The sequence below is a fragment of the Mobula birostris genome, unplaced genomic scaffold (assembly GCF_030028105.1).
Source record: "Mobula birostris isolate sMobBir1 unplaced genomic scaffold, sMobBir1.hap1 scaffold_1214, whole genome shotgun sequence".
Classification (NCBI taxonomy): Eukaryota; Metazoa; Chordata; class Chondrichthyes; order Myliobatiformes; family Myliobatidae; genus Mobula; species Mobula birostris.
Genome location: NW_027274255.1, coordinates 43,877 through 68,493, shown reverse-complemented (window position 1 = coordinate 68,493; position 24,617 = coordinate 43,877). Strand labels below are relative to the sequence as shown.

Genomic DNA, 24,617 nt, shown 5'->3' with positions numbered 1-24,617 from the left:
GACAGCCAGAGACTTTTTCCCAGGGTGGAGATGGCTAATTTGGAGGAGGTATAATTTAAAGGTGATTGGAGGAAAGTATGCAGGGGGTGTGTCAAAGGTAAGTTCTTTACCAGAGAGTGGGATGCCCTGCCAAGGGTGGTGGTAGAGGCAGATACATCAGGGGCATTTAAGAGACTGTTAGATAGGCATGTGGATGATAGAAAAATTGAGTGTTTTGTGGGAGGAAAGGGTTAGATTGATCTTGAAGTAGGTGAAATATTGTGGGCTGAAGGGCCTGTACTGTGCTGTAATGTTTTATTTTCTACATCAGGCAGCGTCTGTGGAGGAAGAAACAGGCGTCATTTCAGATCCATCACCATTCTACCCTATTCTTGGTTGGTGCAACTGTAACAAAACCCAATTTCCCTCGGGATCAATAAAGTATGACTATTCAGCATAACTACCTTCAGGAGAAAGAATTAGCCAGTCACAAACACCTCCTCTCCATCCCACCTCCCCAGCCCCCAACAGTACAGAAACAGGCCCTTCAGCCCATCTGGTCTGTACTGACTGGGATTGTCCATCTATCCTGGTCTCATTTGCCCTCGATGCCTTTCCTATCTGTGTACCTGTCCAAGCACCTTTTAAATGTTGTTAATGTACCAACTTCCTCATTTCTCTGTAATTAGATGGTGGGCCAAAGGGCATGTACTAGCGTATATTCTATGAAAACAGGGACTCAGAGGGGCAAATACAAGAAGCCAAGTATAGTGTTAAGGGAAAAGGTCCTTAATGGTCTTGCTGAGCAGAGATATCTTGGGATCCAGGTTCATCACTCCTTGGAAGTGGCTGCACAGGTTGATAGGGGGGTGAAGAAGGCTTATGGAATGCTTGCTTTTGTTAGTTGAGGCTTTGAGTTCAAAAGTCAAGAGGTTTATAAAACTCTGGTTTGGCCACATCTGGAGTATTGCATTAGTTCTGGTCACCCCATGACCAGAAGGACGTCGAGGCTTTGGAGAGGGGGCAGAAGAGGCTCACCAGGAAGCTGCCTGGTTTAGAGGGCATGTGCTATCACGAGAGGCTGGACAAAGTTGGGTTGTTTTCTCTGGAGCGGCAAAGCCTGAGGGAGATCTGGTACAGGTTTATAAGGTTATGAGAGGCACTGATAGAGGAGACAGGGAGTGTCTGTTTCCCAGGGTTGAAATGTCTGATACCAAAGAGCAGGCATTGAAGGTGAGAGGCAGGTTCAAAGGGTCAGTTTTTCACTCAGAGAGTGGTGGCTGCCTGGTGTGGTGGTGGAGGCAAATACATTAGAGGCTTTTAAGAGATGTTTGGATAGGAATATGGATGTAAGGAAGATGGAGGGATAGGGACATGGTGTAGGTAGGAGGGAGTAATGTTTGGGTGTTTTAAATTTGATTTTTAGCCAGTTCAGCACAACATTGTGGGCCGAATGGCCTGTTCCTGTGCTGTACTCTTCTATACTCGGTTTTGCCTTCTATGCCAATGTTATTTCCACTGGGAATGGGTACGGCCTTCTGATTCAATGCAAGACTATGCTGAACCCAGTGACACTTCCATTACAACCTTGCCAAAAGCTCTAAGTCCAGCGGGTCTGTTACTGATCCTTTGGTATTCGTTTAGTTTACTGACAGATTTGCCTGGGGCAAGAGGGTGAGGGCTGTAATCTTTCCCCAGCTCTCCTTCTGTGCAGAGTTAATATGTAACCATGGATTCTGCTTACAAGGTGTTTGGTACGCTGGCCTTCATCCACCAGGGTGCTGAGTACAGGGGTCAGGATAGTACGTATGAGGTCACAGTTGCAGAACCCTGTGTAGTTTGGTCGCCCTGTTGAGAAAGATGCAAAGAAGCTGGAAAGAGTGCAGAGGGAGATTTACGAAGACATTGCCGGGAGTTGATGGACCGAATATTGATCAGATTGGGATGTTCCTCATTGGGGCATAGGAAACTGAGGGAGTGACCTTATAGAGGTGTATAGAACCATGAGGGACACAGATAGGGTGTAGGGGACTGAGGGGTGACCTTATAGAGGTGTATAGAACCATGAGGGACACAGATAGGGTGTAGGGGACTGAGGAGTGACCTTATAGAGGTATGAAAAACCTACAGCACAATACAGGCCCTTTGGCCCACAATACAGGCCCTTTGGCCCACAATACAGGCCCTTTGGCCCACAAAGCTGTGCCGAACATGTACTTACTTCAGAAATTACCTAGGGTTACCCATAGCCCTCTATTTTTCTGAGCTCCATGTACCTATCCAGGAGTCTCTTAAAAGACCCTATTGTATCCCCCTCCACCACCATCACTGGCAGCCCGTTCCACGCACTCACCACTCTCTGTGTGAAAAACTTACCTCTGACATCTCCTCTGTACCTACTCCCAAGCACCTTAAAACTGTGCCCTCTCATGTTAGCCATTTCAGCCCTGGGAAAAAGCCTCTGACTATCCACACGATCAATGCCTCTCATCATCTTGTACACCTCTATCAGGTCACCTCTCGTCCTCCATTGCTCCAAGGAGAAAAGGCCGAGTTCACTCAACCTATTCTCATAAAGCATGCTCCCCAATCCAGACAACATCCTTGTAAATCTTCTCTGCATCTTTTTATGATTTCTACGTCCTTCCTGTAGTGAGGCAACCAGAACTGAACACAGTACTCCAATTGGGGTCTGACCAGGGTCCTATATAGCTGTAACATTATCTCTCAGCTCTTTAACTCAAACCCACGATTGATGAAGGCCAATACACCGTATACCTTCTTAACCACAGAGTCAACCTGCACAGCAGCTTTGAGTGTCCTATGGACTCGGACACCAAGATCCCTCTGATGCTCCACACTGCCAAGAGTCTTACCATTAATATTATATTCTGCCATCATATTTGACCCACCAAAATGAACCACTTCACACTTATCTGGGTTGAACTCCATCTGCCACTTCTCAGCCCAGTTTTCCATCCTATTGAGGTCCTGCTGTAACCTCTGACAGCCCTCCACGCTATCCACAATACAGGTGAGCCACAGGTGAGAGCTAAGTGTCCGGTGGGGACCAAAGGTGAGGGAGCTGTCCCAGAATGGACACGATAAGCCCCTTCACCAGAGTTGTTACCCCTCGCTGGACACCCTTCGGATGTTGAAAGGCTGAGACAGAGTAGATGTGGAAAGGATGTTTCCCATGGTGGGGGAGTCTAGGACAAGAGGGCACACCCTCAGGATAGAGGGGTGCCCATTTCAAATGGAAATGTGGAGAGATTTCTTTAGCCAGAGGGTGACGAATTTGTGGAATTTGTTACTGCAGGCAGCTGTGGAAGCCAGGTTGTTGGGTGTACTTAAGACAAGGATTGATAGGTTCTTGATTGGACACACACCAAAGGTTACAGGGAGAAATCTGGGGAGGGGGACTGAGGAGGGGAAGAAAGGAGCAGTCACAATTGAATGGTAGAACAGACTCGATGGGCCGAATGGCCTAATTCTTTTACACTTATGGTCTTACACCCTATACACACAACTCCCACCCCCCCATTCATATACACAGTTGCAAGTGGCCACATGCTTTATCTTAAAACTGCACATCTTAAAGGTACACAGACACAGACACACACTCACACACCATCACACCATGTCCTCTGTCGAAATGAGTTGTCGGAGAAACCCAGTAGGGGGAAGAGACATTCAATGTTTGGGTTGTCCGGGGTTCTGAAACGTCGAGTTCTCGTTCCCCTCCTCAGATGCTGCCTGACCCGCTGAGACCCCCACCCCCAGCAAATTGTTTTGCTCGCTCTGGATTCTGGTGTCACTGTGCCTCCTGTCGGTATCTGTACGCCACCCACTGCCAGCTGGGCCGTGCCGCAGAGCACACATGCGCTGGAAGTAGGGCAGCGGTCCTCCCAGTAAAAGGTTAAACCCAGCTTGGTGCAAAGGTCAGCTCTGCAGTTAGGGAGGTGATCTGCTCCAGTTGAAAATTCACCCATGCTGTTAAATCTTAAAAAAAAATTGACAGAAAGCGGTGGATATGGCCCAGTCGATCACAGGCAAAGCTCTCCCCACCACTGAGCACATCTACACGGAGCGCTGTCACAGGAAAGCAGCATCCACCATCAGGGGCCCCCCCACCCAGGCCAGGCTCTCTTCTCACTGTTGCCATCAGGCAGGAGGTACAGGAGCCTCAGGACCCACACCACCAGGTTCAGGAGCAGTTATTACCCCTCAACCATCAGGCTCCGGAACCAGTGTGGGTAACTTCACTCACCTCAGCATTGAACTGATTCCTCAGCTCACTTTCAAGGACTCTTTACAACTCGTGTCCTCAGTCTTATTTAGTTCATTTGCAATTTGTCAGCTTTTGCATAGCTATAGATTGTCCCGTCTTTAACAAGTGAAAGTAAATTTATTATTAAAGTACGTGTAGGTCACTTGACACTAACCCTGAGATTCATTTTCTTGCAGGCATTCACAAAGTAGAACCGAGAAATACAATAGAATCAATGAAAAACTACACACAAGGACTGACGAACAACCAACGTGCAAAAGACAGACTGTGTAAATACAAAAAATGGTAGATAACACTGAGAACAGGAGTTTTAGATGTGAGTCTTTAGATTGTGGAATCAGTTCAGTGTTGAGGTGAGTGAAGTTATCCTCGTTGGTTCAGGAGCCTGATGGTTGAGGGGTAATAACTGTTCCTGATCCTAGTGGTGTGGGTCCTGAGACATCTGTACCTCCTTCCTGATGGTTGAGGGGTAATAACCATTCCTGAACCTGGTAGTGTGGGTCTTGAGGCTCCTGTACCTCCTTCCTGATGATTGAGGGGTAATAACAGTTCCTGAACCTGGTGGTGGGGGACCTGAGACTCCTGAACCTCCTGCCCGATGGGAACAGCGACAAGACAGTATGGCCTGGATGGATTTATGTGTGGTTTTCTGTAAATTCCATTGGATCCTTTATTTTTCCTGTAAATCCCTGCAAGAAAATGAATCTCAGGGTAGTATATTGTAACTGATAATGCATTTTGATCATAAATTTACTTTCGATTTGAAATCCAGTGCTGGCTGGGAAATGAGATGTTCTGATGATTAGGTTAGATTAGATTCAACTTTATTGTCATTGTGCCGAGTACAGATACAAAGCCAATGAAATGCATTTAGCATCTGACCAGAAATGCAAAGAATAGTGTTATTTACAAAATAACTGCGAATAAAAGAAGTGTTACAGCACACAAATGTAAAAGCACTGAGACAGTACAATACGGGTGCAATACTGCCAATACTGCTTAGCACTGTGATGAGAGGTTCAGCAGGGTCACAGCCTCAGGGAATAAGCTCTTCCTGTGCCTGCTGGTGCGGGAGCAGAGGCTCCTGTAGCGCCTACCGGATGGGAGGAGAGTAAAAAGTCCATGGATGAGTTGAGACCTGAAACGTCAACTGTTTATTTCTGCCCCAGAGACAGAACATAGAACTACTGCACTACTCTCTGTGTAAAAAAACCTACCTCTAGCATCACCCCCCCCCATACTTCTCTCCAATCACATTAAAATTATGCCTCCTTGTATTAGCCATTTCCACCCTGGGAAAAATGTTTCTGGCTGTCCACTCGATCATCTTGTACACCCCTACCTAGCCGCCTCTCTTCCTCCTTCACTCCAAAGGGTTAAATCCCAGCACCGCCGCACCCCCGCCCCCCCCGTAAGTATGTTCTTCCCGTGTGCGCGTGGGTTTCCTCCAGGTGATCGGGATCCCCCCCACCACAATCCAAAGACATAACGGTTGATAGGTTAATTGGTCACTGCAAATTGTCCTGTGATTGGGTGAGGGGTTAAATTGGTGAGTTGCCAGGCAACGAGCCTTGGCGGGCCAGGAAAATAGCTCACTCAACCTTTCCTCAGAGGACATGAAGTAAGAAGCTGGGAGGTGATAGGTGGAAGAGGTTAAGGACTGAAGAAGAAGAAATCTGATAGGTGAGGACAATGGACCACTGGAGAAAGGGAAGGAACTGGTTACACCTGTCACCCGTCGGGCCGAGATCCTTCATCAGGACTGGAAAGGAAGGGCCAGGAGGCCAGGATACGATGGTGGGTGGAGGGGGAGGAGGTGAGCAGGTGAAAGGTGAGACCAGGTGAGGGTGATTTCCTTCTGACTTTGTCTTCTTCCCCCTTTCCTTTCCGGTCCCGATGGAGGGATCTCGGCCCGAAACCTTGACTGTTTATTTCTTTCCATAGATGCTGCCTGACCTGCTGAGTTCCTCCAGCAGTTCGTGTGTGTGTGTTGTTCTGAATTTCCAGCATTTGCAGAATCTCTCATGTTTAGGTAGCGAAGTGAGATGTCTTACCCGGTGCTTTTGGTTGCCAGGTACGGGCGGCGGACAGTCCTACTGTCATCCCACCTACTGCTGGCGGTGTCCGGGACGTGCGGCGCCTTCTCCTCCTCCTTCCCACTCTACTGCTTCTGGAGGGTCCTGTCAGGAATAGCGGTGTCAGGGATAATACTCAACACAGTATGCCTGGGTGCGTGAGACCATACGACCAGAATTCAGCTGTTGACCCATGCTCCCCTTCCATCATGACTGATTTACTAACCCTCTCAACTCCATTCTCCTGCCTTCTCCCCGTAGCCTTTAACACCCAGACCGATCAAGAACCTATCAACCTCCACCATAAATGTACCCAATGAGGACCTTCACAGCTGCCCATGGCAATGAATTCCACAGATTTACCACCTTCTGGCTAAAGAAATTCCTCCTCTTCTCTGTTCTAAATGGACGTCCCTCTATTCTCCAAAGCCAGCACATCCTTTCTTAGATTAGTGGCGCAGGTCTGCTGACAGTACATGAGACGCCCGTAGTGTGCCTTTGCACTGTGTCTCCCTCCACCCTCGGAGGTGGAGTAGAGGTGGGTGAAGCTCAGATCGCCATTGGAAAAGTATGGGGTTGGCTTTGGAACTGTCAGATTGGAAAGTGTCCCTGTTGTGCCCTGGGACCCTTCCGGGAGAAATGGGAGCCAGGCAACAGGAGGTCGCCCTTCCTACCCCCAGCAATGATTTAAATGTGTTACCCAGGCCGGAAAATTCTCGTCCTCGATGTGGGAAGTGAAGGGAGCTGAGGAAAGGGGGCATTCCTCTTGGGACCCTGATCTTCCCCTGGAGTCATGAACTTCAACCCAACAAACAACCCCCTCCCCCCCACCGAACCTACAGACATCTCCTCCTCTCCTGGTCCCACAATCACTCTCTCCCCAAACCCATGCACACAGACGTGCACACAAAGATGCACACACATGTAGACATACGCACACACTCTCTCTCTCTCTCACTTTCTCATTATACCCCCTTCCACTCTCACACGGCCGCATCACTGAGCCCTGCTCACTCTCCCCGATGAAATGAGTGACTGGGATTCACTCCGGGCCTCTCTGGGCTCAGGAGGGACCCTCTACCGGCTCTCCGCACAGTGACGTTCTCGCTTCTTCCCCATTCAGGCATCGAGTGGATCCCGACGAAATTCCGGCTACGGGCCACCATGTTTTACAACTATTTCTACACCCTCGGCCAGCTGATCCTGCCCGGCATCGCGTACGGAATCCAGGATGGCCGCTTGCTCTTCCTGGTCCTCTCCGTGCCTTTTTACGTCTTCTTCCTCTATTCTTGGTAAGTCCCGCATCAGGCGCGTCAATGATGGGCTCCCGTGGGAGGCACCTATTCAGTGTGCGTGGGGTTCCTTCCCAAAGTACCTGGGTCGGCAACTATTGGCAGGAAGAAGCTGGGACAGACCAAAGACCAGAGAGCACAGATCATAGAACACGGAGCACAGAACACAGGATGTAGAACGCGGACCGTGGAACACAGGATGCAGAATGCGGACCACGGAATTCAGAACTTAGAACAGAGAAAACTGACAGATAAAAAGATTTGCTTTATTACATGGACATTGAAACGCACAGTAAAATACGTTGTTTGCATCAATGTAAACACAATCCGAGAACGTATTGGGGGCAGCCCACAAGTGTCACCATCAACATAACATCTCCACAACTTACTATCCCTAACCGGTACTGAGGGAGGAAACCAGAGCACCCGGAGGAACCCCGATGGTTATGGGGAGAACCTACAAACTCCTTACAGCCAGCGGTGGGGATTGAACGCGGATCACTGGTGCTGTAAAGTGTTGGGCTAACCGCTACACTACCATGTGTGTTGGTTGTTAACACAAATAACATATTTCATTCCTTTGAGAAATCAATGAATCTGAAATATCACCCAAGCAAATGATGACCATAACCCATAGGGAGCAGAATTAGGCCATTTGGCCCATCAAGTCAGCCATTCCATCATGGCTAATTTACTATCCCTCTCAATCCCACTCTCCTGCTTTCTCCCTATAACGTCTCATGGCCTGACAAATCAAAAACCTATCAATCTCTGCTTTAAATGTACTCAACGTTTGGACCTCTGCAAACATCCTTAGCAAAGAATTCCAGATTCATCACTCTCTGGCTAAAGAAATTCCTTCTCATCTCTGTTCTAAAGGGACATCCTTTTCATTCTAAACATCCTCTCCACATCCCCTCTATCTGTGTCCTCTGGTCCTAGACTCCCCCGCCATGGGAAACATCCTCTCCACGTCCACTCTGTCCGTGCCCCCTGGTCCTGGGCTCCCCCGCCATGGGAAACATCCTCTCCACATCCACTCTGTCCGTGCCCTCTGGTCCTAGACTCCCCCACCACAGGAGACATCCTCTCCATGTCCACTCTATCTTGCCCTTTCAACATTTGAAAGGTTTCAATGAGATTCTCTCATTTTTCTAAACTCCAGCGAGTACAGGCCCAGGACCATCAAATGTTCCTCATGTTAACCAGAGTCATTGTCGTGAACCTCCTCTGGACCCTGTCCAATGACAACACATCCTTTCTCAGATACGATGCCCAAATTTGCTCACTACTCCAAGTGCAGCCTGAACAGTGCCTTATAAAACCTCAGTGTTAAATCTCTGCTTTTATATTCTGAATGGTGACAGTCTAAACATTTGTGTAAAGGTTTATCCAAACTGCAGTCCTGTTGAATTCTATTCCCAACCTTAGAGAGTTATGATGTAGAGTGGAGAACTTCAGAACATATACAGAGAGAAATCACCAGGGACACTAAGCCGGTTAACTCCGGAAATTCCCTGTTTACAGGTGGACTCCTGAGTCCGCCCGGTGGCTCATGATGAATGACAAGGCTGACGTTGCTCTCAAACAGCTCAAGAGAGTGGCGAGGATAAACGGCAAGAAGGAGGAAGCTGAGGAGATAACTGCTGCGGTGAGTGCTGATGGGAGATAGGTTCCCTGTCGTCACCGCCATTCCTGCAATGGGTATCCCAATGGGAAGTTTGCTCAGTAATGGGGAGGGAGCTCAATCGTTCAGTGTGTATCATTCAGTACACCAGGCATCCATATACACAGGAATATACTGTACACATGGGGATTATACTGTACACAGGAATATACTGTACATACGGGGATTATACCGTATGCAAGGGGATTATACTGTACAAACAGGAATATACCATGCACATGGGGATTATACTGTACACAGGGAGGAATATACTGTACACACAGGATTATACCGTACACACGGGAAGTACCGTGGTAAGAGCTAGAGAGTGGTGTATCCGGGGCATTCGTTGCCACAGGGGGCTGTGGAGACAAGTCATTGGGTATATCTAAGGCAGTGATTGATAGATTCCTGAGTGCTCAGGGCATGAAGGGATACGGGGAGAAGGCAGGAGATTGGGGCTGAGGGGGAAAATAGTACAAGCATGATGAAATAGTGGGATAGACTCAATGGGCCAAATAGCCTAATTCTGTCCCTACATCTTAGATTTTTTTTTAGATTATGAGAACACTCACTCCTCTTTTATTGTCATTTAGAAATGCATACATGCATTAAGAAATTATACAATGTTTCTCCAGAGTGATATCACAGAAAAAGGACAAACCAAAGACTAACACTGACAGAACCACATAATTATAACATATAGTCACAGCAGTGCAAAGCAATACCATAATTTGATAAAGAACAGACCATGGGCACGGTAAAAATAAGTCTCAAAGTTCTGAGTCGATCGACTCCCAAGTCCCCGATAGCAGCGGCAAAAGGGAGAAAGTCCCTGCCATAAACCTCCAGGCACCGTCAACTTGCTGATGCCTTGGAAGCAGCTGACCACAGCCAACACTGAGTCTGTCCGTCCGAAAACTCCGAGCTTCCAACCAGTCCCTCTGATATAGTAGTGCCATCCTCTGCCGAACGCTTTCGACCTCTCCCCGGCCGCTGAAACAAGCAAACCCGAGGATTTTGGGGCCTTCAGCCCTGGAGATTCCGGTTACCACACAGTAGCAGCGTCAGCGAAGCAGCATTTCAGAAGTTTTCCGGATGTTCCGCTGTACTCTCACGTCCGTCTCCATCAAATCAGAATTGTTCACAGTCCCCTACTTGACAGATAACAGATATTCATCACCGAAGTGGCCGCGCGCACTGCCGTCGCGTCGCCATCTTCTCCCCCTCTTGGGTCTTATATTGGTCTGTGTGTGTGGCACCTTTCTGCATGTGCATTGCATTTCCCGTGTGACACGGTATATTCCCATGTGCGTGGCGTACCCCTGTGCGGTGCTCATGCGCATTGGACTGATCGGTGCACCGTACACACCAGGCATGGAGGAGTTTCTTCGCTCGGAGGGTGGCAGCCTAGCCCGGAGAACTGGGGAGACTTACTCAGCGAGGTGGGGGAGAAGGACTGGAAACTGGTGCTGAGGTAGGGCTGGAGGAAGGGAGGGAGGGAGGAACAAGTAGAATGGCCGTCTCCAGTTCCGATCCTGTACGCTCCTATATCATTGCTTCTGTTCCCAAAGTTCCTCAAGTCCAACATGGAGGCAGAGCTAAAATCCAGCACGGGGACGTACAACACGCTCGACCTGTTCAAAACTCCCACAGTCCGCAGGATAACCTTCTGCACCATGTCCATCTGGTAGGTCATTTACCTGTCCTAGCCTGAGGCTTGGCTCTGTGCTCCAGGGAGTTTAGAAAAATGGGGGTGGGGGGGGTCACCTGGTCTAACCTGTGAATTTCCTGAGGGGGAAGTTTGACAGGAGATGTTTCTGCTCGAGACCCTCGATGGAGGGGACGGAGCTGCAGGGGGCTGGATTTTCTATTTAAAGCTACAGTGTGGAACAGGTCCTTTCAGTTCACCGAGCCACCGTGCCCAGCAACTCACAGGACAACTTACAATGACCAGTTAACCTACTAATCTCTGCCATTTCTGGGATGCATTCTATCAGGGCCAGGGGACCTGCCTTATCTTCAGGCCCACAGCCTTTGGACTGTGGGAGGAAACCAGAGCACCTGGAGGAAACCCCCATGGAGAACGTACAAACTCCTTAGAGACAGCCGCAGAACTGAACTCAGAACTCTGATGCACGATGCTGTAATAGTACCCTGCAATGCACTAAGCCTCCACGGCTCCCTTTAAGTGAGCGTAGGTCCCTTGGAAGACAAGAAGGGGGAATTCATATTGGGTAATGAGGAAATGGTCGAGGCTTTGAATGACTATTTTGTGTCAGTCTTTACGGTGGAGGACACGTCTAACATGCCAAAGAGAGATGTTATGGGAGGTGAGGACCTCGATACGATAGCCGTCACTGAAGAGGTAGTGCCAAGCAAACTTGTGGGCCTAAAGATAGACAAGTCCCCCTAGTCCTGTTGGAATGCTCCCCAGGGTACTGAAAGAAATGGCAGAGGTTATAGTAGAGGCTCTGGTGATAATTTACCAAAATTCTCTGGACTCTGGGCAGGTCCGGCGGATTGAAAGATGATGAGTGTCACAGCACTGTCCAAAAAGGGATGTAGGCAGAAGGCAGGAAACTATAAGCCAGTTAGTTTAACATCTATAGTTGGGAAAATGCTTGAAGCTCTTATTAAAGAAGAAATAGTGAGGCACCTGAAAAGAAATGGACCCATCAGGCAGACAGTTTGGATTCAGCAAAGGCAGGTCCTGTTTGACAGACTTACTGGAGTTCTTAGAGGATATAATGAGTGCAGTGGATAGAGGGGAACAGGTGGATGTTATTTACTTGGATTTCCAGAAGGTGTTCAATAAGGTGCCACATAAAAGACTTATCCATAAGATAAGGATGCATAGGGATAGGGTGATGTATTAGCATGGATAGAGGATTGGTTAACAATTAGAAAGCAGAGAGTTGGGATACATGGGTGTTTCTCTGGTTGGCAATCAGTGGTGAGCGGTGTGCCACAGGGGTCGGTGCTGGGCCCACAACTGTTCACGATATATATTAATGATCTGGAAGAGGGGACTGAGTGTACTGTACCTAAGTTTGCTGATGATACTAAATTGAATAGAAAAGCAAATTCTGCAGAGAGATATAGATAGGTTACGTGATTGGGCAAGGGTCTGGCAGATGGAGTACAATGTTGGTAAATATGAGGTCACCCACTTTGGAAGGGAAAATGGAAGATCAGATGATTATTTAAATGGTAAAAAATGGCAGCATGACTTTGGAGGACTTGTGCATGAATCACGAAAGGTTGGTTTGCAAGTGCAGCAGGCTATCAAAAAGGCAAATGAAATGTTGGCCTTCATTGCTAGGGGGATTGAATTTAAGAGCAGGGACATTATGCTGCAACTATACAGGGTACTGGTGAGGCCACACCTGGAGTACTGTGTGCAGTTCTGGTCTCCATACTTGAGGAAGTATATATTGGCTTTGGAGGCCGTGCAGAGGAGGTTCACCAGGTTGATTCCAGAGATGAGGGGGTTAGACTATAAGGAGAGAATGAGTTGCCTGGGACTGTACTCACTGGAATTCAGAAGAATGAGAGGATATAGAAACATATAAAATTATTTAAGGGATAGATGATACAGAGGCAGAAAAGTTGTTTCCACTGGTAGGTGAGACTAGAACTAGGGGACATAACCTCAAGACTCAGGGGAGTAGATTTAGGACGGAGATGAGGAGGAACTGCTTTTCCCAGAGAGTAGTGAATCTGTGGAATTCTCTGCCCAGTGAAGCAGTGGAGGCTACCTCAGTAAATGCATTTAAGACAAGGTTGGATAGAGTTTCGCACAGTAGGGGAATTAAGGGTTATGGAGAAAAGGCAGGTAGGTGGAGATCAGTCCATGATCCAGTTGAATGGTGGAGCAGGCTCGATGGGCTGGATGGCTGACTCCTGCTCCTATTTCTTGTGTTCCTACGACACCCGTGGGGATGGCACATCAGCGTAACGCCAGCTGTTGAGATTGGGGTTTGACTCCACCACTGCCGATCAGGAGTTTGTACATCCTCTCCCCGTGACTGCCCGGGTTTCCTCTGAGCACTGCGGTTTCCTCCCACATTCCAAAGATGGACGGGTTCGGGCCAGTGAGTCGTGGGCATACTGTGTTGGTGGCTGCCCCCAGCACATCCTCAGACTGTGTTGGTTGTTGACACAGAAACGACACCAGATTCGATGTACATGTAACAAATAAAAATTAATGCAGCTAATCTTCAAGAAGGTTGGGCTGAGCTGATGTAGGAATAGGAGTAGGCCATTCGGCCCATTGAGCCTGCTCCATCATTTATTTTCCCTCTGAAACCCATTCCCCTGCCATTGATGCCCTGCCTAATCAAGACCCTATCAGCCTCCACTTTAAACATACCCAATGACTTGGCCTCCACGGCTGCCTGTGGCAATGAATTCCAAGGATTTAACTTCAATCTCCATTATAAATGGATCTCCCTCTATTCACTGACTAAGTCCTCTGGTCCTAGACTCCCCCACTATAGGAAACATCCCCTCCACATCCACTCTTTTCTGTGTCCTCTGGTCCTAGACTCCCCCACTATAGAAAACATCCTCTCCACATCCACTCTTTCGAGGCCTTTCAGTATTTGATAGATTTCAGTGAGATTCTCCCTCATTCTTTAAAACTCCAGTGAGCAGAGGTCTGGAGCCACAAGACACTCCTCATACATTAATCCCCTGGACCCTCTCCAATGCCAGCACATCCTTTCTTAGATAAGGGGCCCAAAAATACAATACTCCACATGCGGTCTGACCAATGCCTTATAACCTTAGCTTTACATCCTCTTTCACGTGGGGAAGGTTTTCCCACAGGGCTGTTAGAGGGAGTTCCTGGGTTTATCTGAAGGGCCGAGCCCTGTAACCTTTGCTTCTACGGGTGTTGGTGAGAGCCGTTCTGGCAGATCTTTTCTCCCTGCCCCGCAGGTTCTCAATGAGCTTCTCGTACTACGGGCTGGCAATGGACCTACAAGGGTTTGGGGTCAACATCTACCTCATCCAGCTCATCTTCGGAGCAATAGACATCCCTGCCAAGCTGGTGGGTGTTTGGACCATGAGTTACGTCGGCAGGAGATTCACGCAAAGTGCCTCCCTCATCCTGGCGGGGTTGGTCATCCTGATTAACATCTTCATCCCAAAAGGTCAGTGTTACCATTTGGAATTTGCCCACTCTGATTGGCCACGTTAACTGCCAGTTGTGTGGGGGCGGGATAGGGCAGGGTCATCAGCTGTACGTGAGCTGGGGGTGGGGGGAGAGCATCAAACAATCTCCTGGGGTCATCCAACACCACCAAACCTGGTGTCAGATTCCAGGGTTAACTGTGCAACTCAAACAATCTTCTGGCAAGACACACTGGCTGTCGTAAATCAAAGTATTGAGTACAAGAGCTGGGATGTCGTGTTAGAGTTGTGCATAATGCCAGTGAGGCCTGCTTTGAAGTACTGGGAGCTCCTCTGGTCTGAAAAGGTGTCTGTTCCCAGTTGGCAAAACCCTCCAACAGGACCACAACCTTGTCGTAGGGTTTGGAGGCTCGCGTGCCTCAGTGACCCGGAGAGCTACGTCGGCTGGAGTCAGGGCTTTACGCTTTGGCTCTTGGTAGGGTCACCCATGCCAAACAAGTCAAAGGGTAGAGGTCAGACTAAGAGTGGTCCACCGGTCCTCCAGGTTCGGGGGTTCAGCTCAGGGCCAACAACCCTGACTGGGACAACAAAACTGTTACAGAAACAGCAATGAAGAATCCTTCTACATCTGAGTGCGATGGTATTCCCGGGTCTTGCATGACTGACAGTGGTGAAAACAGAGAGGAAGCAAAACCTGGCGGAGCCCTGAACACCGCCAGAGATAGAGGATCTTCACCGGTACCCTAAACGCCAGCGGCGTAACGGGCAGGAAGTCAGTCGGCAAAAGAGGCTGAAAAGTGGCAGAGAGAATTTAACGTAGACAAGTGTGAGTTGCTACACTTTGGGAGGGCAAACCAGAGTAGGACTTACACGGTGAGCAGTGGAGTACTGAGGAGTTCAAAGTTCATTTATTATCTAAGTATGCATACTATGCAAACTTGACATTTGCCTCCTTACAGGCAGCCGCAACACAAAGAAGTCCTAAAGAACCCATAAAAAAGACCGTCAAACCACCAAAGTGCAGAGAAAGAAAAAAACAAACGGGTGCAAACAATAAACACAAGCAAATAGGGTTCTGAACTGAAATCCACAGAGAGAGACTGTCCCCGGACCCTTAGCAGAGCAGAGAGCTGAAACAGCCCATCTCTCACCCCGGGCTATGACACATTCTTGCCTAAATTCCCATTCAGACATCGTGTGCAGTCGCTTTGGAGCGCTCTGGGGACTGGACCCCACTGCCTCGATCCAGCCTGCACCTGACCTTCCTGGTTTGGCCCGGTGCTTACATCGATCAAACCCTAGTCCTTCCTTGCTCTCAGTGATGGGCCCACTGCCTCACCACACCTCAGCTGTGTCACATCAAGTTGCCTCCAACTCCAAAGGGAAGTTTGTGATGATAATTTACCGGAAAAATAGTAATTAACCAAGTATTTAGTTATTTTCCTTGTTTCATTAATGACCAACCAGAAGTGGCTAGGATTGACAAGTGCCATCTACTGGAAGTGCAGTAGAACAGAGGGATCTGGAAATACAGGTCCATAATCCCTTGAAAGAAGCATCACAGGAAGATAAGATCATATTGAAAAATTTTGGTTCATTGGCCTTCCTAGATCAAAGTACTGAGTACAGGAGATGGGATGTTATGCTGAAGTTGTATAGGGTGTTGGTGAGGCCTAATTTGGAGTATTGTGGTCACCCACCTACAGGAAAGATGTCAATAAGATATAAAGAGTGCAGAGAAAATTTACAAGGATGTTGCCGGGACTTGAGGACTTGGGGTATAGATAGGGTAAATGCAAGTAGGCATTTTCCCCACTGAGGTTGGTGAGATTAGAACTAGAGATGATAGGCGAAGGGTGAAAGGCAAAATATTTAGGGGGAGCGGCTTCATGCAGATGGTGGTGTGAGTGTGGAACAAGCTGCCAACGCAGGTGGTGGATGCAGATTTAATTGCAACATTTAAGAGAAGTTTAGATAGGGACACGGATGGGAGGGATGGAGGGCTGTTTCATCCTAGGGTCCCACTGTATGCCAGGAGATGGGATAGGAACAGGAATGCCTGACCTACCTGGATGAAACCATTGAAGGGTGGGTTAGCAAATTTGCAGACCATTCAAAGATGGCTGGTGTTGAGGACACGGTGGGATAGAGGACAATTACTGAGCTGGGCAGAAAGATGGCAGATGGAGTTTAATCTGCACAAGTGCGAGATGTTGCACTTTTGGAGGTCAGATGTTAAATAATGTTAATGTTAACCCATAGAGAACAGCACACTGTTAGTGGGAGGATGCATAAAGAACAATGATGAGGGACTCTTAAAAGTATGGGGGAATCTTGGGGTCTCAATCCCAAACTCCCCAAATGACTGAAAAAAAGCCTTTATTAATCGAGGGGACAAAGCCTCAAGTTTCAGGGAAGCAAATTTAGGATGGAGAAGAGGAGGAAGTAAACACAAAATAATCTGCAGATGCTGGGGTCAAAGCAACACTCACAACACACTGGAGGAACTCAGCAGGTCGGGCAGCATCCGTGGAAAAGATCGGTCGACATTTCGGGCCGGAACCCTTCGTCAGGACTGAAGAGTTCCGGACGAAGGGTTCCGGCCCAAAACGCCGACTGATCTTTTCCACGGATGCTGCCCGACCTGCTGAGTTCCTCCAGTGTGTTGTGAGTGTTGAAGAGGAGGAATTGCTTTTCCCAGAGAGTGCTGTATCTGTGGAATTCTCTGCCCAATGAAGCAGTGGAGACTACTTCCGTAGACAAGGTTGGATAGATTTTTGCATAGTATGGATGATGCAGGTAGGTGGAGATGAGTCAGATCAGCCATGACCTTATTGAATGGCGGAGCAGGCTCGATGGGCCGGATAGCCGACTCCTGTTCCTACTTCTTATGAGGCACTAAGTTCAAAAGTCAGGAGATCATGCTGCAGCTTTATAAAACTGTAATTAGACAGACCGTGTGCAGGGAATGATGGGAGATGGACTGCGTGCAGGGGATGATGGGAGATAGAGAACAAGGTGGATGATCTTAAAGGGAGACTCACCTATTGCAGGGAGATGCAGAACTGCTGTGTATTCTGTTTCTGCTCTCCCCTGCCACTCCCGACTGTCCCATCCGTCCGGAGGGATTTTCGATCCATCGGATAGACTGCATGGTGTCTTCGGGCAAGACGAGGGGAAGTGGTGTCTGCCCACTGATCAACACTGCGTGGTGCTCAGACACAGTGGCACTGACAAGCTCCTGCAGCCCGGACCTGGAACACCTGTTGGTGAAATGTCGTCCCTACTATCTGCCATGGGAATTCACCTCGGTCATACTGACAGCGGTCTACATTCCCCCCCAGGCAGATGTGGAGTGTGCTCTGAACATACTGTACATCAACATCAGTGAACTTGAGACCAGGTATCCGGAGGCTTTGCTCATTACAGCCGGGGACTTTAACCAGGCCAACCTCAGAAAGGCGCTGCCAAAGTTATACCAACATGTCTCCTGCTCCACTAGAGGCCCAAATATACTTGACCACTGCCACACAGCAGTCAAAGATGCCTACCGTTCCGTCCCACGACCTCACTTCGGAAAATCGGACCATCAGGCGGTACTCCTCCTCCCGGCTTACAAACAGAAACTGAAGTGGGAGGTCGCGGTGTCAAAAGTGGTGTCGCGTTGGACAGAGGAAACGGATGAGGTCCTCCATGACTGCTTTGAATTGGTGGACTCGGCAGCTAACCTCAATGAGTATGCCTCAGCTGTCACGGACTTTATTTGGAAATGCACGGAGGACTGTGTGTCTCGCAAGACGATCCGGGTATTCCCTAACTGGAAACCTTGGATGAATGAGGAGGTCAAGTCCCTTTTAAAGGCTAGAGCTGCGGGGATACCAGTCGCTACACGGAATCCAGGCGTGAACTCCGGAAAGCCATTAAGGGCACCAAGAGGCAACATCGAGCCAAGTTGGAAGCCCAGGCTAACCGAAGGGATGCCAGTAGACTATGGCAGGGTCTAAATGAGATCACTGGGCGCAAAGAAAAGGCTGGGAATATCAATAACTGTGGCGCTTCTCTTCCTGACGAACTTAACGTATTCTACACAAGATTCGAACAGAAGAGGAGCGTCCCGCTCCCTCTGGATGAACCGGACCTGGTGGCATCGAGATTCATCGTCACCGAGGATGTTAGAAGGGCCTTCCTGAAGATAAATCCAAGGAAGGTGATGGGCCCAGATGGTGTCCCAGGACGGGTTCTCCGGGCCTGTGCAAGCGAGCTAGCTGGAGTGTTTCCTGACATCTTCAACTACTCCTTGCTTCAGTCTAAGATCCCCTCCTGTTTTAAGAAGGCAACGATAATCCCAGTGCCGAAGAAGAGCAAGGTGGCATGCCTGAATGACTATCGACCTGTGGCTCTGACATCAATTGCTATGAAGTGCTTCGGGCGATTGGTTATGGCACACATCAACCACAGTCTACCGGTCAACCTCAACGCTTTGCAATTCACCTACCGGAGCAACAGGTCAATGGCAGATGCTGTCTCTCTGGCCCTACATTCCTCCTTAGAACACCTGGAGAATAAAGACACATACGTAAGGCTCCTTTTCATTGACTACAGCTCTGCTTTTAATACCATCATTCCAAATAAACTGATTCCTAAGCTCCGGAACATAGAAACATAGAAAATAGGTGCAGGAGTAGGCCATTCGGCCCTTCGAGCCTGCACCGCCATTCAGTATGATCATGGCTGATCATCCAACTCAGAACCCTGTACCAGCCTTCCCTCCATACCCCCTGATCCCTTTAGCCACAAGGGCCATATCTAACTCCCTCTTAAATATAGCCAATGAACTGGTCTCAATTGTTTCCTGTGGCAGAGAATTCCACAGATTCACCACTCTCTGTGTGAAGAAGTTTTTCCTAATCTCAGTCCTAAAAGGCTTCCCCTTTATCCTCAAACTGTGACCCCTCGTTCTGGACTTCCCCAACATCGGGAACCATCTTCCTGCAAGTGGGTGGCAACCGGGAGATCCTGTCTGTTGTGGCGGACGGAGGGGAGGTGCTCGACGAAGCGGTCCCCTAATCTGCGTCCGGTTTCACCGATGTAGAGGAGGCCGCAGCAGGAGCACCGGATGCAATAGATGACCCCAACAGACTCACAAGTGAAGTATTGCCTCACCTGGAAGGACTGTTTAGGGCCGTGAATGGTGGCAAGAGAGGTGGTGTAGGAACAGGTGAAGCACTTACGCTTACAGGGATAAGTGCCGGGTGGGAGATCCGTGGGGAGGGACGTGTGGACCAGGGAGTCGCGGAGGGAATGATTCCTGTGGAAAGCGGAGAGGGGTGGAGGGGGAAAGATGTGCTTAGTGGTGGGGTCCTGTTGAAGGTGGTGGAAGTTGGAAACTGGGCCTTAGCACTCAGATCTGCAGCTGGATCTTCAACTTCCTCACAGACAGGGCCCAGGCTGTAAAAATAGGGGACAAGCTCTCCTCTACAATCACTCTGAGCACCGGCGCCCCACAGGGCTGTGTACTCAGCCCCCTGCTGTACTCACTGTACACCCATGATTGTGTAGCCAAGTTTCCATCAAACTCATATATTGAGTTTGCTGATGACACAACAATTGTAGGCCGTATCTCGGGTAATGATGAGTTTGAGTAAAGAGAGGAAATTAAGAACCTGGTGCGAAGACAATAACCTACCCCTCAATGTCAGCAAGACGAAGGAATTGGTTGTTGACTTCAGAAGGAGTAGCGGACTGCATGACCCAATTTACATCGGTGGTGCGCAAGTGGAACAGGTCAAAAGCTTTAAGTTCCTCGGGGTCAATATCACAAATGACCTGACTTGGTCCAACCAAGCAGAGTCCACTGCCAAGAAGGCCCACCAGTGCCTTTATTTCCTGAGAAAACTAAAGAAATTTGGCCTGTCCCCTAAAACCCTCACTAATTTTTATAGATGCACCGTAGAAAGCATTCTTCTAGAGTGCATCACAACCTGGTATGGAAGTTGTCCTGTCCAAGACCGGAAGCAGCTGCAGAAGATCGTGAACACGGCGCAGCACATCACACATTCCGTCCGTGGACTCACTTTACACCGCACACTGTCGGAGCAGTGCTGCCAGGATAATCAAGGACATGACCCACCCAGCCAACACACTTTTCATCCCTCTTCCCTCCGGGAGAAGGCTCAGGAGCTTGAAGACTCATACGGCCAGATTTGGGAACAGCTTCTTTCCAACTGTGATAAGACTGCTGAACGGATCCTGACCCGGATCTGGGCCGTACCCTCCAAATATCCAGACCTGCCTCTCGGTTTTTTTTGCACTACCTCACTTTCCATTTTTCTATTTTCTATTTATGATTTATAATTTAAATTTTTAATATTTAGTAATTTTTACCATTTTTAATATTTAGTATTTGTAATCCAGGGAGCGGGAAGCGCAGAATCAAATATCGCTGTGATGATTGTACATTCTAGTATCAATTGTTTGGCGACAATAAAGTATATGGACCATGTGCAGGGAACGGAGGGATATGGACCATGTGCAGGCAGAATCAGAATCCTGTTTATTATCACTGACCTATGGTGTGGAATTTGTTGTTTGCGTCCGGAGTACAGTGCAATATATAAACAAAATTAAAGATTACGTTTAACCCTCAAATCTTTATCACCACATTGAAACACGCACCATATGCATCAACAACAAACACAGTGGGGTGTGTTGGGGGCAGCCCACAAGGGTCGCCAGGCTTCCAGCGCCAACATTACATGCCCACGACTTTGGACTGTGGGAGGAACCCAGAGAACCCGGAGGAAACCCACTTGGTCACGGGGAGAAGGTACAAACTCCTTACAGACAGTGGCGGGAATTGAACCAGGGTCACTAGCTCTGTACTGGCGTTACATTGACCACCCCACGACCTTGCTGCCCATTGGGACTCTCGTATAAAGAGCTGACGGAGGCCGTTGCGGGCGTGAGCGTTCAGCTTCAACGCCACTTACCCAGCTCTGTGCCACACCCACAGATCTCCAGGTCCTGAGCGTGACCCTCGCCGTCATCGGGAAGGGGAGTCTGGCCGCTTCCTTCGCTTGCGGTTATCTCTACGTTAGCGAGATGTACCCGACCGTGATCAGGTGGGTAGTTGGGTTCCTTCCTTCAGTAGGCTGCTAATGGACTGGGCGGGGAGGGGAGGGGTAGTTCTGCAGCAGGGAGGGGTGTTCCCTGGTGGTCCCACAGTGGGGTGGGGGTGAAATCACATCAGCTTGCTTATTTAGACTTACACCACGTAACTAGCTCTTCCGGCCCAGCGAGCTGTACCACACAGCAAAGCACCGATTTAACCCCAGCCTAATCACAGGAGAATGCACAATGACCAATCAACTTACTGATGATAAGACCACAAGGTATAGGGGCAGAATTAGGCCATCTGGCCCATCGAGTCTGCTCTGCCATTTCATCATGGCTGATCCGTTTTCCTCTCAGCCCCAATCTCCTGCCTTCTCCCCGTATCCCCTCATGCCCTGACCAATCTATCAGTTGCTGCCTTCAATATAGCTAAAGATTTCACTTCCACAGCTGCCTTTAGCAAAGAATTCCACAGATTCACCACTCTCTGGCTAAAGAAATTCCTCCTCATCTCTGTTCTAAATGGATGTCCCTCTATTCTGAGGCTGTGTCCTCTGGTCTTAGACTCTCCCACTACAGGAAACATCCTCTCCACATCCACTCTATTTGTGCCCTCTGGTCCTAGACTCCCTCACTATAGGAAAAAATACTCCAAGTGAGGCCTCACCAGTGCCTTATAAAGTCACAACATCCTTGCTTTTATATTCTAGTCCTCTCGAAATGAATGCAATTTTATCAATTTCCTTCCTCACCATAGAATTAACCTGCAAATTAACCCTCAGGAAATCCTGCACAAGGACTCCCAAGCACCCCAGATTTAAAAAATTTTCTGTCCATTTATAAAATAGTTTACCTTTTTATTTCTTCTACCAAAGTGTACATTTCCCAACACTGTATTCTATCTCATACTTCTTTGACCATTCTCCTAATCTGTCTAAATCCTTCTCTAGCCTCTCTACTTCCTCAAAACTACCTGCTCCTTCACCTATCTTCATATCATCTGCAAACTTTACAACAAAGCCATCACTTCCATCATCCAAATCATTGACATATAGCATAAAAAGAATCAGTCCCAACACTGACCCCTGTCAGAAATCTCTGGTCACCGGCAGCCAACCAGAAGAGGCCTCCTTTATCCCCACTCTGTCGCCTGCCAATCAGCCACTGCTTTGTCCGTGCTAGAATCTTTCCTGTAATCACATGGGCTCGTAGTTTGTTAAGCAGCCTCGTGCTGCACCTTGTCAAAGGCCTTCTGAAAATCCAAGTACACCACATCAACCGATTCTCCTTTGTCTATACTGCTTGTTATTTCTACAAAGAATTCAAACAGGTTTGTCAGGTAAGATTTTCCCCTGAGTAAACCATGCTGTCTACGGTCTATTTTATCATGTGCCTCCAAGTACCCCGAAACCACATCTTTAAAAATCGACTCCAACATCTTCCCAACCACCGAGGTCAGACTAACCGGTCTACAATTTCCTTTCTTCTGCCTCCCCCACTTCTTGGAGAGGAGTGACATTTGCAATTTTCTAGTCCTCTGGAACCATGCCAGAATCTATTGATTTTTGAAAGATCGCAACTAATGCCTCCACAATCTCGTCAGTTACCTCTTTCTCAACTGGGGAGTACACCATCTGGTCCATGTGACTTATTTACCCTCAGTTCTTTCAGTTTCCCAAGAACCTTCTCCCTAGTAATGGCAACTTCCCACACTTCCGCTCCCTGGCACTCTCAAACTTCCCGCACACTGTTAATTTCTTCCACAGTGACAACTTATTCAATTCATTCGCCATTTCCTTGTCTTCCATTCGTGTATCTCCATGGCTCCTGCACCAAGTTCTTGGGATGAGAAACTGTTTCTTCCCCAGGACCATGAGGCCTCTGAACTCCCTGCCGCATTGCGTTCAAAGTGTCGCTGGTTAATCTGTTCCATACCTTACAATATTTAACATTAATGCACTTTAGTTTGTTACTTATGGGTGATTAGTCTGTTCCGTACCTGACAATGTTTAACATTTATGCACTTCAGTTTGTTATTTATGTGTGATCCATTCATAGATTTTACCCTCAAGTTCACAAGTTATATGTACTACTGTGCTTTACACCCTGGTTCGAAGAAACATTGTCTCATTTCTATATATGTTTATACACGTTATATAGTTAAACGACAATAAACTTGACTTGGTGCGTGGAAGAGGGTGGTGGCAGAGGGACATTTAAGAGACTGTTAGAAAGGTACATTGATGATAGAAAAATGGAGAATTATGTGGGAGGGAAGGGTTGATCGATCTTGGAGTATGGTTGTATAGCATAAACACAGGGGATTCTGCAGATGCTGGAAATCCAGAGTAACACACACAAAATGCTGGAGGAAATCAGCAGGTCAGGCTGCATCTATGGAGAGGAATAAACTGTCGATGCTTCAGGCCGAGACCCTTCATCAGGACTGGAAAGAAAGGGGAAGAAGCCAGAAGTTGGGAGGAGGGGGAAGAACAGTGGCATGGTAGTGGAGAGGTCTGTATAACGTTCTACACAGCCATGGCTCACCGACCCAGGTTCGATTCCCATTGCTGCCTGTAGTGAATTTGTATGATCCCCCTGTGACCATGTGGGTTTCTTCCCATGTTTCAAAGACTGGTGGTTTAGGGTTTTTTATTTTTTTTTAGGGTTAAACACAAGAGATTCTGCCGATGTTGGAAATCCAGACCAACTCACAAAGTGCTGGAGGAGCTCAGCAGGTCAGGCAGCATTGACAGGAAGGAATAAACACCCAACATTTTGGGCCAAGACCCTCTTCAGGACTGGAACGAAAGAGGGAAGAAGCCAGAATAAAAAGGTTGGGGGTAGGGGAAGGAGGCTAGCTAGAAGGTGATAGGTGGGCCCAGGTGGGTGGGCAAGATAAAGAGCTGGAGAAGAATGAATTTGATAGGAGTGGAGAGTGGACTATGGAAGAAAGGGCAGGGTAGAAGTGGGAGGTAATGTTGATGAAATTAATGAGCTTAACATGGGTGCATGAATCAGTACTAATGCAGTTGTCAATGTAGCGCAGGAAGAGTTGGGGT

General features: G+C 48.3%; 1 protein-coding gene across 1 annotated transcript in view; it reads left to right on the top strand.

Annotated features, from left to right (window-relative positions):
• LOC140192360 (solute carrier family 22 member 6-A-like) overlaps positions 1-24,617 on the top strand; it is a 40,169-nt gene that overhangs the window by 10,456 nt on the left and 5,096 nt on the right. The window contains exons 3-8 of the mRNA XM_072250011.1: positions 6,345-6,499; positions 7,469-7,637; positions 9,165-9,288; positions 10,878-10,993; positions 14,248-14,462; positions 21,455-21,563. Of these exons, the coding sequence (XP_072106112.1) occupies positions 6,345-6,499; positions 7,469-7,637; positions 9,165-9,288; positions 10,878-10,993; positions 14,248-14,462; positions 21,455-21,563 (888 nt within the window). The remainder of the gene's footprint in view (positions 1-6,344; positions 6,500-7,468; positions 7,638-9,164; positions 9,289-10,877; positions 10,994-14,247; positions 14,463-21,454; positions 21,564-24,617) is intronic.